Raw genomic sequence first — 15628 nt, 5'->3', positions numbered from 1 at the left:
TCAGTTTGCGGTTTTCCAGATCAAATGCATGCGCATTACACAGCAGATTTTCCAGCCTGTAAAGAGCTGATATACTGCAGCACCTTCCAAGAAGAATCTGAAAGAACTCAAGTTACTCTGCTGACTTGACTTTCTACACTCACAACTCTTTCTGAGTGAAACCAAATCGGAGGCTGTTTTCCCTCCTCAGCTCGTACAGATTTTCTATGCTCTTTCACCTCGCAGTCATGAATGGAGAGAGGAGACAAAAAAAACCCCTGAAAGGACAAACTAAAGAGGCAGCCAACTGGAGGGAGAGTGATGGTGAACGACACGGGAACAGAGGAGGAAGGCAGCACCTGGATGAAGAGGAAGGAGCTTTCGGTGTTATCACCTGAGGATCACGTGACAGAACGGATGCAGAAGGTGAGAATTCAGTCCGCGTTTACAGGACGAGAACACAAAATCCAACAAAGGCGGTTATAAGAATGGAACCAGCACTCCCATGTGTTTATACTGCAAAAGATTTTCTTTTATTTCAACTGACTGTTGAGTATGTACAGGAGAACAATTTGTACATAAATAGGCAATAGTTATAAATATCAGCGGTTTGGCTGGTACAAAATTAAAAAAAGAACATATTGTACATTATCTACAAGTGCCACTTTGGGTTTTTGTACAACATTGTCTCTTGTTGGATTGTCCACGTAGTCCATTCACACTTTATCTGAGCTGCACCGCACATGCATCCGCAGCAGGTAACACAGCATGTGGCATTTGGACGACAGAAGACTGAGGGGGCAGCTTATAAGCCTATGAAAGAGACAGGATTATTATTGGGCGTCTTGCTGCAGTGCGATGGCATTTTTTTGTTTTAGTCCAGAGGGGAATATTAGTCGCTGGGTGTCTCCTTAGATATTGCAGTACAACACACACACACACACACACACACTTAAGAGTGAGGCTCAGTTACAGAACCTGGAGCGGACAAAAGCCACTATGTAGGAGGGGCGATCATGGCACTGAGCGTGAATATCAAAATACTATCAGTGGTTAGTTTGATCGTATCAGCAGTTGGTTACACTTGTACACTGCGGTTATATACAGCTCAGGACGGACAGTAAGTGCACTGGCCTAACGACTCCAGTCCAGTCTGACGGTTCGTGCAGAGAAAGTCGCGTCCGAGCACATCAAACAAGGACGTTTCTAACACGTTATGTAAGACATTGCTCAGTGGACTGCTCCTCTGGAAACACTTCTCTGAGCGTCGCTCTCAATTAGGTCCTCGGCCCTTCTGACGCTTCAGGGGTCAGCTGAAGAACGTGAGCAAACCCCCCCTTTGTCTAATGAAGGAAGATAAATTAACATCCTTTTATACTACTCACATGCACAACCTGCACATATGGACACGAACACAGCAATGACCACACACACACACACACACACACACGCTGAATCCGCCCCACAAACAACTTCACAGAGATTTCATTGCTATGACAGCAGGTGAGTCATCATCAGCAACTCACATTTGGTCCCTGAAATTGAGCTAAAACATTCAAACTGTTATTATGGACAATGTGCAGAGCGTTCAAGTGGATAAAAACGGGGGATTCAGATGACTTCTAAATTTTTACATTTTAATTAGGATAAAAAACGTTTTCTTTTGTTTTTCTTTTGTCAAAGGTCTGTATCAAAACACTCTGCAGCACTTTCATCAGTTTAAAATCCACAATCATCCTTCAGGCATTCAGGCTCAGGTGCTGCCGCTTCATTTCTATGCAACATCGCCCTCTCCTGTGTCAAGCTGGTACTGAAGGTGAGCCGTGACAATTACATAAGTCCTATAAATACACGGTGTTTACCTTTAGAGCTACAAAAAAACCCACACGGCACACACACGTTTAACAACACAAACATCTCTTATTCTGTCAATTCCATTTCAACTGCGGGGTTTTTGTTTTTATTTGTTTTGTTTTGTTTTTTTATGAAACCGTACCACAAGCCTTGGGGCCGTTTGACACTCGAGCCAAATGTGCAAATGTTTCTAAAACTGAATAAAACTAACTAATCGTGGCTGCGATGTCTGTGAAATGAAACAAAGATGACAAATAAAGCTAGAATGTGAGCGATACTTTGGCATTAAAACCTAACTCCTCTCGCCCTGGTTTCAGAGCTGTGCACAAAACAACTGGTCAGAATTCAAGGGCCAAGTAATGCGCGTTAAACTCAAAGCAAATCAGCGTTTCTTTCTGAAGAAGTCAAACTAATGCATCAACACGACGAACCTGTCTGAGTAAATACAGTAGCATCCAGCACGTTTCTCCACACTCGAGCACCAGAGCAGCTTCATCGCACGCTGAGCTAAAACAAGGCAGGTCAACTTCAGTGCAATATGCAGAGTTAAACTTAAGGAGCGTGGGTTAAAGAACCAAACGAAGAAAAGAGGGAGCCATAGAAAAATGGCCGTCTGAGCAGCAGAATCTGTCTGACCTTCAGTGGGAAGGGATGGCTGTCCAATGGAGGGGGGGGAGACAATGATAGTAATACTATGGTGGGCAAAGGAGGGCTGGATGCCACCGTTAAAAAAAAATCTGCACGAGGACTCGCAGACACACAAAGGTGGGCTCATCCAGGACCGTCTGCTTTACAGGAGAAGCTGCAAGGAGTGCAACTCCCACGTCTGTCTGTCCTGTGACCATGAAGCTCTTAGCACAAAGACGAGTCCATCTCTGTCCACAGGTAACAAAATCCACCTACCAACACCTCTAAAGCTGCCTGATTAACATGACATATCAATGTGCAGTTTTATGTGGGGGGGTGAAGTGTCGGATTATTTCTACTCCATGAAGTTAGCAAGCATAAAACCAAAACTGCACAGCTGCTAGACTGAACTTCTAAGATACGTGAAATGTCAATAAAAGAGCTTTAGGAGTGCGAGTGGTGGTCTGTCACCTTTTGACCAGTCATCCATTCCCACTAAGCTAACCGTCTCCCGGCTGTGGCTTCATATTTAGACACGAGAGCAGCATCCTCTCATTGAACTCCTCAGCAAGAGGGTGAATGAGAACGCTTCCCGAAGTTTGAAAAATATTCCTAAAACTCAGTCGCACTCAGAGTTCTTGTTGGCACTCAATGAATCGCTATTTTGACAAGACAAACCAAGCGTAGCACTGGTGCTGGTTTTCTCCTCCACTTCTACTGATTTCACACCACTCACGCAAAGAGCGTCGCCGACATTTACAAAGTGCAAAATTCAAAGCTCGTGAGTCGGATGGCGCGGCGTTCACACCATCTAAGGGACAGGAATGAACATGATAACCTGTACTTAAACGGCGTGAAGACAAGAGAGGTGAGGCTGACATTAAACACTGAAGAAAACTGTGTTTCTTACTCCCCCAAAACGCCTCTCATTGCCCAACTTTTGTTCTCACGCTGATCGCCGAAAGATCATCAGATCATCACTACAGGTCGTCACTCTGCTGTATGAATAAAAGAGGGTTTTGTCTTCCCCAACCAGTGCAACAGAAAGCCTTCAAGAGTCAGTGGCCACAAAGGCATCTGGACGTCCCAGAGGAGGCTGTTGGCACGAACAAGTGGAACTCTGTAAACACCCGAAGCATGGCTTTCAAGTCCAGAAGCTGAGGACGGCGACGTCTCCGCCGCCCGGCGCTGCTCTCTCACACAAAGACAACCGGCCTGAAATGAGTTCCCTCTGATTTGCAGTGTGACTGTGGCAGTAGCACAGCAGAGACACTGGGGGGCGCCCTCTCTTGCATCCAGCCTCAAAGGTCCAGAGCAATTTTCTCCTCCCACAAACTCAGCCATGATGGGCACCCAAAAGTCTCTGGCTCGTCCCACTCGCTCGCAGCGTCTGTCCTTCAGCTCCTCGAGGGTTCAGCTTCACAGAGTGGCCAGGATGCGTGAGAAGGAGATGATGACGGAGAGGGTCGTCTGGCCCGCGCCGAACACCAGAGCCTCCAGCGGTGCCATGTCCTTCCCCGCCACGCGGTACACGCCCGCCACCGCCGCGCCTGAGGGGGAATAAAACACACATCACCAGCGTTAATGCACACAGCGAGTAAACACACAGGCACTTTGCTTATGTTACCACTGACGGTAAAACAAACTGATTAAAACAAACCTACAGAGTCCTGATCCAACAGTTAAACTGGATTTCAACTCTGTTCAAGTCTTAATAAATAAAAATAAAGAGGGTTTTTATGTAGCAGGGCTCAACGTAAAGGGTGCTCACGATTTGAAACCAAGTCACTCCGGAGCTTTAAAGGTTTGTGTTTGTGACCTTTCCTTTACTTCTGCGTGGCTGAGACTGTTGCTTTTGCTCTGTCCCTCTGTCCACACTTTGACTTTAACCCATCTGTGATGGACAAGAGGTTCAATCGGTCGGCCCTGAAGGGATCGCACTGAAGGCTGTTCGCACACCCTGCGATCGCACTGCGTTACGGCGAGTGCAGGGTGATGAAAAGCCAGAGGAGGCCCAAACAGCATCCCAAACTGTGGATTAGCTCAGGTAAACAAATAAAAACAAGAAGCTGACCAGAGAGCAGCGACAGGAAACAGGCAGGAGAAGGAATATGAAGAACATGAAGGCAAAGCAACATCACCTGCATGTTGTAGAAGCATCCTGTCCTACATGAACAAAACAGGAAGGTAAACAAGAAAACAAACTCAGTCAACTCGTGTCTCCCTCCGTTTGACAGGAGTCAACACACAGACTCCCTCCGCCTCCCCCTCTTTCCCTCCCGTCTCCTCCCGTCTTCGTCTTCTCGGTTGACTGGCTGACAGCTTACAGAAAAAAACAAACTGGAGTAACAACTGGACTTACTGGTGATGACGGCCCCGGAGAGGGAGGCCAGGAAACCCACGCTGACCAGCACCAGGGTGATGAGGCGGCCCCTCTTGTGGCGCTGCAGCATGACCAACATGAGCAGCCCCACGGCCCCGTGGACGAAGAGCGAGGAGAAGAGACACCACAGGAACACCCAGTACCACATCTCTGACGGGGGACAGGAAACACAACACGGGCCGGATCAGATACGACAAGACCAAACAGTTTGATTCAGCTTCGATCACGGCTGTGACCACGGAGTCAACGCTGTGGGGGCCAAAGCTGCAGTGTTACTGAGTGCACTGGAGTAAAGGATGTAAATACTTCTGGTACCAAGTAATCAGTTAGTTAATCAGTACAATATTTAGTTCCTTTTAAATCGTTTATCAGGTCAAAAGTCAGTCAAAAGTTTTCTGGCTCCATCATCTCAAACTTGTTTTTGTTGTTTTCCAGGAATTTTACAGACAGATGAACCTGAGGGTGGCGACCTCTGCAACGGGTCACAACAGAAACCCGACGCGTCACAAGATGGGACGACAAAGGTGAAAAAATAAAGTTCGGCTGCACAAATTACAAATTACACAACTACTAAGTCATCGATCCATGCGAAAACCAGTGAACGGCTAAATCAGTCGTGATATTTGCACGCCAAAGTCAGTTCACTGATTGGCCGTAATCAGCCTTCGATAACAGCTTCGTCAGTGATGTCGTCATGGTTATCTCATGACGTGAGAATTTACCAGGAAGAGAGAGGAGCCCAGTCAGAGATGATGTCCAGGTGCATGATGGGAAGCGTAGGATCCGGACTGCTTTGAGAGCTTGACTCACACCAAGGACTAAAAGTCAGGATATTCAATCCATCTCTCACATAACTTTATATTAAGTGAACCACTAAATCACTGCAGTGCCCTTTAAGGCAAAGATGGAGTGAAAATGAATTGATCCCTGCGGATTTTAATCACAGTGAAGGATAGGATAAATATCCCCCCCTTGATAGGTGAAGACGCGACGTCCCTGTCCCTGTGTGCGTTCAGAGACGCCATCACTCAGACAGACGTGCCGTCCGGCTCTGTGCTCCACCGGCTGACTTCCTGATGCATTTTAAAGAACAGACCTGCTGCCACAGATCAGGATGAACAGACACCACTGGGGCTGAACTCGCCTGTGAGGGAGGGTGTCAATCTACAGCCGAGACTATCTCAGTCCGGGCTCATCGAGGAGGCAGCCGACCGGGGTAATGGACCCGAGCCGAGGCGTATCGAACCGGTCCAAATGAGATTTCAGGCGATGCGCCGCGAGACGGACGTTAAGCAGTAAATAGAATATGTTGTCTGAAACAATAGCTCTCGATTGCTTTTCGTGCACATCATCCGATTACACCCTGAGCTCCAGCAAACAGAATAATGATCACTGAGGAAACATATCAGGCATCCCTACGGGGCGCAGACCGGGCTGCCTTGATAACGGATCCCATGAGATGAAACAAAAGCAAACAGCCTTTATGGAAGCTGGATGAAATCAGAGGTCCGCCTCCTTCGGACTCCCTCGTCCTCTTCCTCCTCATCGCTCTCTCTTGCTCTGCCTAACAAACCGGGCCTTCATAAAGAGCCTTGGCCTCATCGCACCTCACCAGCGAGGGGCCTTGCTTTGAACCGATGGCACTGTGGGAGCAAGGAGAAGCCAGCTGGCCGTGGGATTATTCAAGAAGAAAGGAGATGGACGGAGGAAGGGGAGGGGGTGGTCCTGCAAGGAGAAGAAAGACCAATCCTAAGTGCAGGAATGTCATGTACAAGTCTGTTTTGTTTGGATGACGAGACATCAACAGGAAATGTGTAAACATCTGAAGACGTTTTGTAAAACATCTGAAGACGCAGATGTTTTACAAAACTTCTCCTCCAGCCCATACGGGAACATTTAGCACCGTCGCTCCACAGCTGAGTGAGCGCCTACATCTTCTCATTGATCCGGCAATCAGCTGTCGAGCCAGGCGGAGAGAGACGTGACGGCGCAGCAACACAACAGCTCTTTGTCCTGCACGCATGACCGCACGCGTCACGGTGTTGGGCCACGCTGCCGACCCACGGAGAGGACGGGCTGACAGGATGTGAGAGAGAGAGACAGACAGGCGAGCCAAAAACCGACTGAGGTCCACCACCATCAAGGGTGTCTCAACAGTTTAAACGTGAGAGGAGACGAGGACAGAGGAGGACGTCGTGTAACAGTCGTGTCATATCGTTCAGATCGTGACTACAAGCTGCCGAGTACAAAAACTTTTAACGTCAGCCTCAGACTTTGAGTCAGAGGTTTCAGAAATTAGCAGAGCCATTAGCAAGCAATGTTTCCTCCCTGCTCCACTGAGACCCACCCTCCTCGGGTCCCAGTCTCACGGGACAGACTGACACGGTGCTCAGCATCGGAGGAGGACGTGACTCCACCTCTGTCGTGTCCCGTGAACAGCGCCACCCTGAGCACCTTTTAAAATGCCTTTTTTACAGGTCATGTTTTCAGTTTGTTGGTTTGTCCGTCTGTCTGCAGGTTTGTGGAAAAACTACCGGCCCGATTTTGGTGAAACTTGGCGGAAGGTTGCAGTGTGGGCCGAGAAAGAAAAATCTGGGGGCGGATCCGAACACAGATTATTTTTCTTTCTTTTCGTTCAGATTGAAGAACCAAATGTCAGTACAAATCTGTCACATGGTGGATAAACTGGTTACAGTCACCTGCAGTGCTGGACATTAATGTTTACACTTCAGAGGGATTCAGTTGCACTTCTTGGTCAATTACAGACTTGATTATTTAAATGAAGAACTAGAGAGAGAGAGAAACGGCGGGGTGAAATGTTTCAGCAAGCGCATGGCTCGTTATTTACCGATTTACTGGCTGATGGAAACGACTGTTGGCAGGTCCGTTTTTTTTCTTAATGTTGGAAGTTGAGTCGAACATTTAATTCCAGGGGACAGCAGTGCAGGTGGGACACGAGCAGCCAAACGCAGTCACAGCAGCATTAACTTCTGCTAATCCGCAACCACAGGCCGAGGTCTTTGTCTGCACGGCAGCTTTAGTGCTCGCCTGTCAACAGTGAAGCATGAAAAAAGCAGAGGATCGTGGTTTGTTTCGGTTTTTTTGCAGCTTTGAGAGGAGGTCAGAGGTTTTGCACGAGCTCACAGGCTGCTGCACAACATGAAAAAGTCAAAGTGGCAAAGCTGCAGCAGCTCTGCAGAGTTCATCCATCAGCAGGAGGAAACAGGATGGATTTGTCCCAGTGTGTGGAGACACAGAGAGCTGGGACACATAACGTTACAGCTGCACTGATTTTGTAACACACAGTGCAGAGTCAAGACTAAAGGATTTTGCAGTCAGGGTCCTCAAAGCTTTGGAAATCCCCGCTGGATGATGTGAGACTGCAGCATCATTTACATTGTTTTTTTAATAGAAGTTATCTTTAAGAAAAAAAGTTTTATTTTTTGCTTTCCGCTGTGGTTTACATGTTTACAGCTGCTGCACTGCTTTAGGCTAAAACATTAAAACACATTAAAACCACAGACTGCTGGCGCACTCGTCTTCTCATATTTGGAAAACAAAAAACGCAAACTGGGCTCCTTTTATGATTTGCTGAAGTGAAACTGCTGCAACCACACAAATCATAAACAGGAAATCCATTTGTTGGAGGACCTCGACGAGAGGGCAAAGGGGCTGGCACCCAAAAGGTTCACATCTGCCTCTGGAGCGCGCTGCTCGACCTGATCTTACGTCTCAGGGGGTCGTTTTTCACCTGGTCGGTGCAGCGCGGGGTTGCGGATCAGGTGGCAGGTTCGTGCACCCTGCCAGCTCCTCGCAGCCCTCAGCTCGCTCGCTGCAGCTCCGCTCCTGCAAACCTCCACGCGCGCCGCAGCTTCCTCCTGAGTCAGCATCATTAACGACCTCGTTTACGGTCTCGCTCGACGCGCTCCTCGGCACAGGATGTCGGCTGCATTTCACAACGTGAGTCTGTGCCAACTCGGCTATGACCACACGTCCGCCTTTGCTTCACTCGCACTCGGCGGGGAGGAATTAAGCGTCTGTAATCATGTGTTTATGACACAGCCGCCCTGTTATTGCTGTAAACATCACCTACATTTCCCCTTTCGCCCCTTCATTTAGCAATAAAGACACTGCAGAAGATGTTTTGAACAGATGGTGGCCACCACACTTCTTTTTTTTTAGTATGAAGTTCTTGCAGAGGAAGTTTGGCCTGCATGTAGAGGAAAAGATAAAGTGCCACACACACACACACACACACACACACACTGCTTATCTAGTTCCTACATTCTTTTATTTTATTTTGCGTGGACTCGACCGACCATTTTTCAGCCCCATGTTGTCTTCCTTGAAGCTCTCTAACGCGGATCCTCAAGAAAAAGGTGTGGATCATCACCCTTTACCTGCAAAACCATCTACTGTAGAGACGCTGCCAATCACACCCGCATGAAATGAAAGAAGAGGAAACTATTAGCTTTTTTGTTTGTTTGTTTTTGGTTGACAGCAACTCTAAAAGAAGCACCTTACTTCACTGTCACCCGTATATGAACAGCTAACACTTCGGCTATCAGCCCATCATGATGCTCCAAGCTCATATTCACAGTTTATCAATACCCGGCCCCCTCCCCCATGCATGGCCCTGCCATTCAAAACTCCCTGGGGAAAAGCCTGGATTTTAACACATCCTCAATATTTCAGGAGTCTAGATCATCCCAGACAGACGTCCTGCCCGGAGTGGAGGATGCTGCCTCTAACTGCCCCTTTACTATCACTGGACTGCGAGACAAAAGGGAGGATGAGAGGAGGGGAGCAACACTTCATTTACTACACAGCCAAGGCGCATTCACGCAGCAGAAAGATTAATTAGCCGCATGTTGTGATTATTTTCACGCCATCCACTGACTCCGCACGCGTGGACACAGGAGTGGCATTTTATACTGTGGCCCAGCCGGTGGCTTTCGTGAGCCTCAGGGGGTCCAGAGGTGTTGCAGAGCTCTGCCCCTCCTGCTCACCGAGCATGTGAGCACGGAAACCACATGCAGGTTTATTCTGCTTTAAAATGGACGCGCTAATTGCCAGCGACTACACAGTAACGTTACACGCTCCTCCCGGCGGGGATGACTTGTGTGTGAACAGCTGAGGACATGAAAACAGCATTCATTCCGCATACCTGTGAAGTGCTGCAGCGTCGTGCCTTGCACCCAAAGGCTCAGCACTTGCTGCACCGACAGATTAACAGAATAATCCCTGTTCGTTGTCATGTTTCTGCCGCCGCCGCCCGGGTTCGCACCCCTCTTTATCGAATAGCTGTACTTGGCTTTAGACGAAGGCATGGAGGAGACCGGGGTGGCATGGGATGTGAGGCGGCTCTCCCCGGCGCGGCTCGCCTCTACCGGTGCCTCTGCTTCGGCTTGACGTCCGTCTCCGCTCCGGGAAGGGAAGGGCCGCTGGCTGGTCGCTTCATCCTCGCTGGTGTCGGTGGCGGCTGTGTGGAGGCCATGATGGGGATGGCAGCAGGAGCGCAGGCAGGCAGACGCACGGTCGGCTCGTCCTACATCGACTAGCCCTGCTACATAACCCTTAAAGGGCCAGTCGCCTGCTTTGTGAAGGGGAGGCGGGGGCATTACACTTTACGTTGTCACATCTCTGGGACGTCGCTTCATGAATGGGCAACAAAAGAGAGGACAGGAGGCGTTTGCGCAGAAAATATGCGTAGTTGCGCAAAAATTGTTGACGTAGCTAATCAGTGCACACTGCGATCGATATTGTGCTATAAGTCAAATACTAATATTCTGTTGTCTCAATAGACGATGATATTGTGACTACAGCTAAAAACAACACAATTGGTTTTACGGGAAAATTTCACTTTCATTAATTTACCGCCAACAGCTGTCAATTGACTAGCAGCCAAACAATGCGGTTGCTAAGCGACAGACAGGGACGGTTACGTGCGGCTGCTAGCACGTTCTCGCAGGCAGCACGAGCTTTTCCAACGGAAACGAGCTTAACCTACAGGTCTACAGGCCTAAATCTGAAGTACGAATACTAGTTATACATTTATTTGATATTTAAAAAAAAAAAAAGACATCAAAATCAAATGACATTAAGTGGCAGGTACTCATACACCTATAGCAGCTGCTGGCGGGGTGTCGCCCATGATGACGGATGGACGCAGGAGCTTCTGACTGGCTCCTGCCACGTCACCCCCAAACGCCTGATCCATTGATAAATAAATAATATGGATGTGAGTAAGACAAAGGAAAGGGTGAGTCTTGTTTAAATTGAAGTAGAAGGATACAACTGAATGTTGAACAAGACTCATAAGATGTGTGCACTAGAATAGACCTCAGTATTGTTTTTGTTTCTGTCACAGAGCACCCACCTCACAACAAAAAACGTGAGGAACTGATTGCTCTGTCGCCCACAGTAAGGCAGAGTCTGACAAGAGATGACAGCTACTTTAAAAGGTGTGAAGCTCTACACCTGTCTGGCATCTTTTTCCCCTCACATGGTTGAGAGTCAGAAAGAAAAAGACGATGTGGGAAGGCAGGGAGGGAACCTGAGAGTTATGCACACACTGACTGTTCTGGTGCATTTCTCTGAGGAGTGCAGTATTTTAAGAAGGCGTCCCAGTTCAGAGGTATGAGGGTGAGGAATCGGCTGACATTTGACATCTTTTAAGTCTGTAGAATTTTCTCCAAATGCGGAGGTTAACAGGGTGGGTTTTAATAGGCAGCTGGATCAGGAGGGAATTCGTGCACACTCATGGCTCCCCATGAGCTCAGCCATCGACACAAATATTATTAGTATAACATGCAACATGAGCTGAAGAAAAGGTATTGTTGAAGGGTGATACCCTCTTCAAATTCAGTTCTTTTAAATGTTTGTCAGGGAATTATTATCTTCCATTCATTTTTTGCAGTCTGCTAAAATCTTTCAGCAGACTCGAGAAAACTTGCTTCAGTTGCATAATCCGCTACAGATAACATAAAGTCTGCTTTCGTGCATGGCAGACTTGATTTTCTATGTGATTGATTACTCCGCTCATTTATTTTTATACCACACAGAAGTCGAATAAAATCAAATAAATGAAATAAATAAACGCCTGTAAGGGTAGAAAATGAATGTACATTTCTAAAACATAACCGAATGGCTGACTAAGACACTGTGCATAAAACAGCCCTGTGCTTGTAGCCCTTTCTTTCTTTCCCTTTTCCCATGTGGCCCTCCTGTTTCCTCCTCTTCCAGCTTTCCCTGCCGGCGGGCCTTGATAGAGACTGACGAGTCTGAGGAAAAAGATCAGGCGAGGTGTTAAGTAAAAAAACACAGCACGGGTCTCCTCACAACTTTTACTTGGTTGTGTTTTTGAGATGCACTGCGCTGTTTGTGTCTTTCCATAAGGTCTGACGTGGATCACAAAATGGACATCCTGAGTCTTTACTGTGATTCACTTACGACTCACTGCCAGTTATCCCACGTCATCAACCTCTTTGGGAATGAGATGTGCATTACAGCATAAAGGGGTCATGGAAAATGTAAATCCTGCTTTGTATCTGACTTGGATTTACATGCATTACTCTCTATGAGACACAACAAAAGAAAAAAGATCATGTGCTATCTCACTCTGTAGTACCCTGATAGGTGGTCTTTGGGGGACCAGGCAGACAAGATAGCCAAGAGTCAGTAAGGCAATGTTTGGTTTGCAAGGCAAATGTCAGCTTTTGTCTGTCTGGTGCAAAAGCTTGACTTTTCAAACAGAATCCATTGTCAGTGCACAATTATCGAAAGCCTCTTTTCACTTGGTTACAGTCAGTATTATTTTAACCAGCGAGTCTTTGAATGCATCAAAGCCTGTCAGCTTTGTCACTAAATAATAAACATCTTTTTATCACGTTACTGCCTGCTTCCCACCAAGTTGAATTTTTGTCCTACAGGACTCTTTTTTTAAGTGTGTTTTTGCATTTTTTAAATGTCCATTGCTGAATATTTTTCAAAAGACAGCATTTTTAAATCACCATCAGTTAACATTTCCGACTTTCAAAAAGCTATTGTGTGAAATTGACGCATCAAAGATCTAAGTGTCCAGATCTTCATCTAGAACAAAGACGTTTCAGTTCACCCCGCAGAAAGGTCTAATTTCTCATTTAACCTTCTTGTGCCTGAAGTCTAGAAATCTAAAATGCCTGCGTCTAACAAAGCAGTTCCATTAATACATTTACACCACAGGAGCAAAATGAATTCTCAGTGTATTTTAATGGGGACGTTGTTCTTTAGTTGTCCCTTTCAAACGATATAGAAGGTCAGTGGGGTAAAATGAACTGTGCTGAGGGAGGTGGAGTGATGTGGGTGGAGGAGATGAAGGAGCAGACACATCAGTGGTCACGGCAGTGGGATGAAAGAGTCCTTTGACTCTCCCACCAGCTTGCAGCATCTTTGAATTGATCTGGCCTGTCTCTGAGCGTGGACCTGAGAACAAAAGATGCATTTACTTTGCACTCTCGCCTTTCAGTTTACTGTCAGCCAATAACCACAAATACAAGCTGTGAAATATTTGCTCTTTTGCGCGACTCCAGAGAGAATCCAGCGATGGTTGTTGAGGGAGAATGTGGAAAACAAACAAGTTATTAACATATCAAATGCCGTTCGTGTCGTGTAGATTTAATGAACAGCTGGCTGAATGCAAAAAATAAAGGTCAAACAAGAATTAGGTCAAAGCATAATTAATGATCCTCGCTGAAAAGAGCAGATTAAAATGTCATGTAAAATGTCTCCTCTCTTTGAAATATTATCTCCATTGTATGACTGCGTGCTTCGATCAGTTAGACGATTCCCTCGTTTGGCCAGCAGGTGGATTCCTTCTCCCATTTTTCTAACATCTCCTTCTCTGTAGTTTTCCATAGCAGAGCTGGGTTTTTGTTCCCAACATTCATGTCCATGTTTATACATCTACTGAAGAAAAACATCAAAATGTTAGTGAGTTAGAGGGTGATTACAGTTACGACATCTGGCTTCTTTATGACACATTCTTGGCATTTGGCTCTGGACTCGCACTGTCCCCACTGTCATTACGTCCATGTGCGTGTCACCAAGCGAAGGCTTCGCCACATCTGTCACAGCATACTTTTGAACTGTCAGTCCCTGCTTTTGAAAAGCGAGGAGTAATCTGCAAAGGCCATGTGAATCACCTTTCCCATGATGGGTCTTGACAAATGGTTTTGTCTCAAATTGGGGGGGGGGGGATTTTTGGGGGCAACATGAGACGTCACTGTATCCTGGATAGACCCATGCTGGCATTGTACTTGCCCACAGAGTCAGCCTGAGCTTCTGTATGGACCTGCAGCATTTTGGACCCATTGTGCAAAGGGTTTTTTTGATCTCACATATATTGAGCCCATTGTGTTCATTTTTGCTTTGGTGAAACTGAATCTGCAAGGTGAGATATCGCCCTATTCATCTGCGGGTGCTGTGGTCTTTCTGTCATCCTTTCTCTCACCGTGCCTTCTTGTCTTTGCTCCCCTCAGGCAGATGGCCTTGACTTCAGGTGAGTCATCATCAGCGAAGCCCCCTCATCTGGTTAACATCTCTGTCACAGTGAGGACATTAACTGGAACCAACCAGCTGTGCGATGACTCAAGGTGCTGCTGCCTTACTATTACACAAAGACGTGCCCTTCAGCTCTTTGTATTTTCTTCTTTTAGTGGATTTTTCATTCACAGAACTAAGCGTTGTGACAGGCAGTTTGAGGCGAGCAAGTTTGCAAACATACAAGCTAACAAACAATCAATCTGTACGCCTAAAACAACATAAAACACCACAAGATGATGAAAAAGCTGAAACACACAAGTCTTAATGACAAAATGAGGCTGACTGTTCCTCTGTTTGTAGTCTTTATGCTAAGCTAAGCGGCTCCTGTAACACTTTCTCTTTGTGTTTCCCTGGAGTTATTAAATGTTTTAATTTGTCAGTTTTTTGTCAACTGTTGCTGACAATCTGTCGTCCGTGTTCCAGCATCTGTAGACTTGGATGATTTCAAATGTTCCATCATAAGTAAACACTGGCACAATGCTGTCTTTGTGTTTTGGTGAAATGATGAACTCATTAGCCCCAAAATTCTTGTATTATGGGTTGATATAATTGATCTGTCTGACTGAGAAGAGGCACAATGACTCTGGCCCTGGCAGTACCAACTGCATGCCTCACTAAAAGTTCAAGGAAAAAAACATGCAAGCTCTTTTGTCTGGTGCAGCGCTGGTCCACAAATCTAAAGTCAACCAGAGTTCACGAGGGCAGGTACTCTGATTCCCTTTGTAGTGAGAACAAGGAGCTCCCAGAGACTCACAAGCAAGGTTATTGTAGCTCACCTTTGATGGCTCTCTACAGGCAGGTGTTCACAATCTCGAACAACAACAACTGTTTGAAGTGGCACGAGTTAAACCGGGGGAACGAATGAGGGTTTGATCTCCCTTTGGCTCTACATGAAAATAGCTGCACCTGAGAGGCTCAGTGCTTGACCACAACCAACTGCTACACCTGCATCTGTCAAAGTCTGCCCCCAGGGTGTCTTGATGTTTTCAGTCAGTTCGTCCTCCAACATGCTCCTGTGAAAATGTTGGTGGTGCTTTTGGTGCTCGTTTCTTCTTCTTATTCTTTAAACAACCCCACATGGAGATATTTTTGTTTCGGTTTCTTCTGTATCCTGGGAAATGACAACAAAATGACACAAATGATTAGCAGCCATGTATTTGACTTGGTAATTTATTGCAGCATGTGGTAGAGCTCAGGGTTTAT

General features: G+C 46.6%; 1 protein-coding gene across 2 annotated transcripts; it reads right to left on the bottom strand.

The window, feature by feature from the left end:
* Nucleotides 1–485: 485 nt before the first annotated feature.
* tmem170b (transmembrane protein 170B) lies at nt 486–10710 on the bottom strand. Of its 2 annotated transcripts, XR_006845924.1 has the most exons (4): nt 10011–10710; nt 4823–4993; nt 1405–4010; nt 486–930 (listed from the first exon to the last, which is right to left on the bottom strand). XR_006845924.1 is itself a non-coding variant. In XM_046418108.1 (3 exons), exons 1-3 carry the CDS (start codon nt 10462–10464, stop codon nt 3880–3882), a joined length of 756 nt encoding a protein of 251 aa, XP_046274064.1. In that variant the 5' UTR covers nt 10465–10710; the 3' UTR covers nt 486–3879. The 2 variants fall into 2 exon arrangements, 1 of the variants encoding a protein (XP_046274064.1); XM_046418108.1 differs by having other exon boundaries at nt 486–4010.
* Between the last annotated feature and the right edge of the window lie 4918 nt (nt 10711–15628).

This window comes from Scatophagus argus, chromosome 17, assembly GCF_020382885.2.
Source record: "Scatophagus argus isolate fScaArg1 chromosome 17, fScaArg1.pri, whole genome shotgun sequence".
Lineage (NCBI taxonomy): Eukaryota > Metazoa > Chordata > Actinopteri > Scatophagidae > Scatophagus > Scatophagus argus.
The sequence above is the reverse complement of the archived record's forward strand: the minus strand, read 5'-3'. Positions and strand labels throughout refer to the sequence as shown.

Excerpts from the sequence above, each read along its gene's own strand:
- tmem170b (XM_046418108.1), bottom strand. The coding sequence starts at position 10,464 with ATGCCCCCGCCTCCCCTTCACAAAGCAGGCGACTGGCCCTTTAAGGGT. Across the intron at positions 4,994-10,010 it reads GACGCTGCAGCACTTCACAG|AGATGTGGTACTGGGTGTTC; the intron begins GTATGCGGAATG and ends GTCCCCCGTCAG. Across the intron at positions 4,011-4,822 it reads CTCCGGGGCCGTCATCACCA|GCGCGGCGGTGGCGGGCGTG; the intron begins GTAAGTCCAGTT and ends ATTCCCCCTCAG.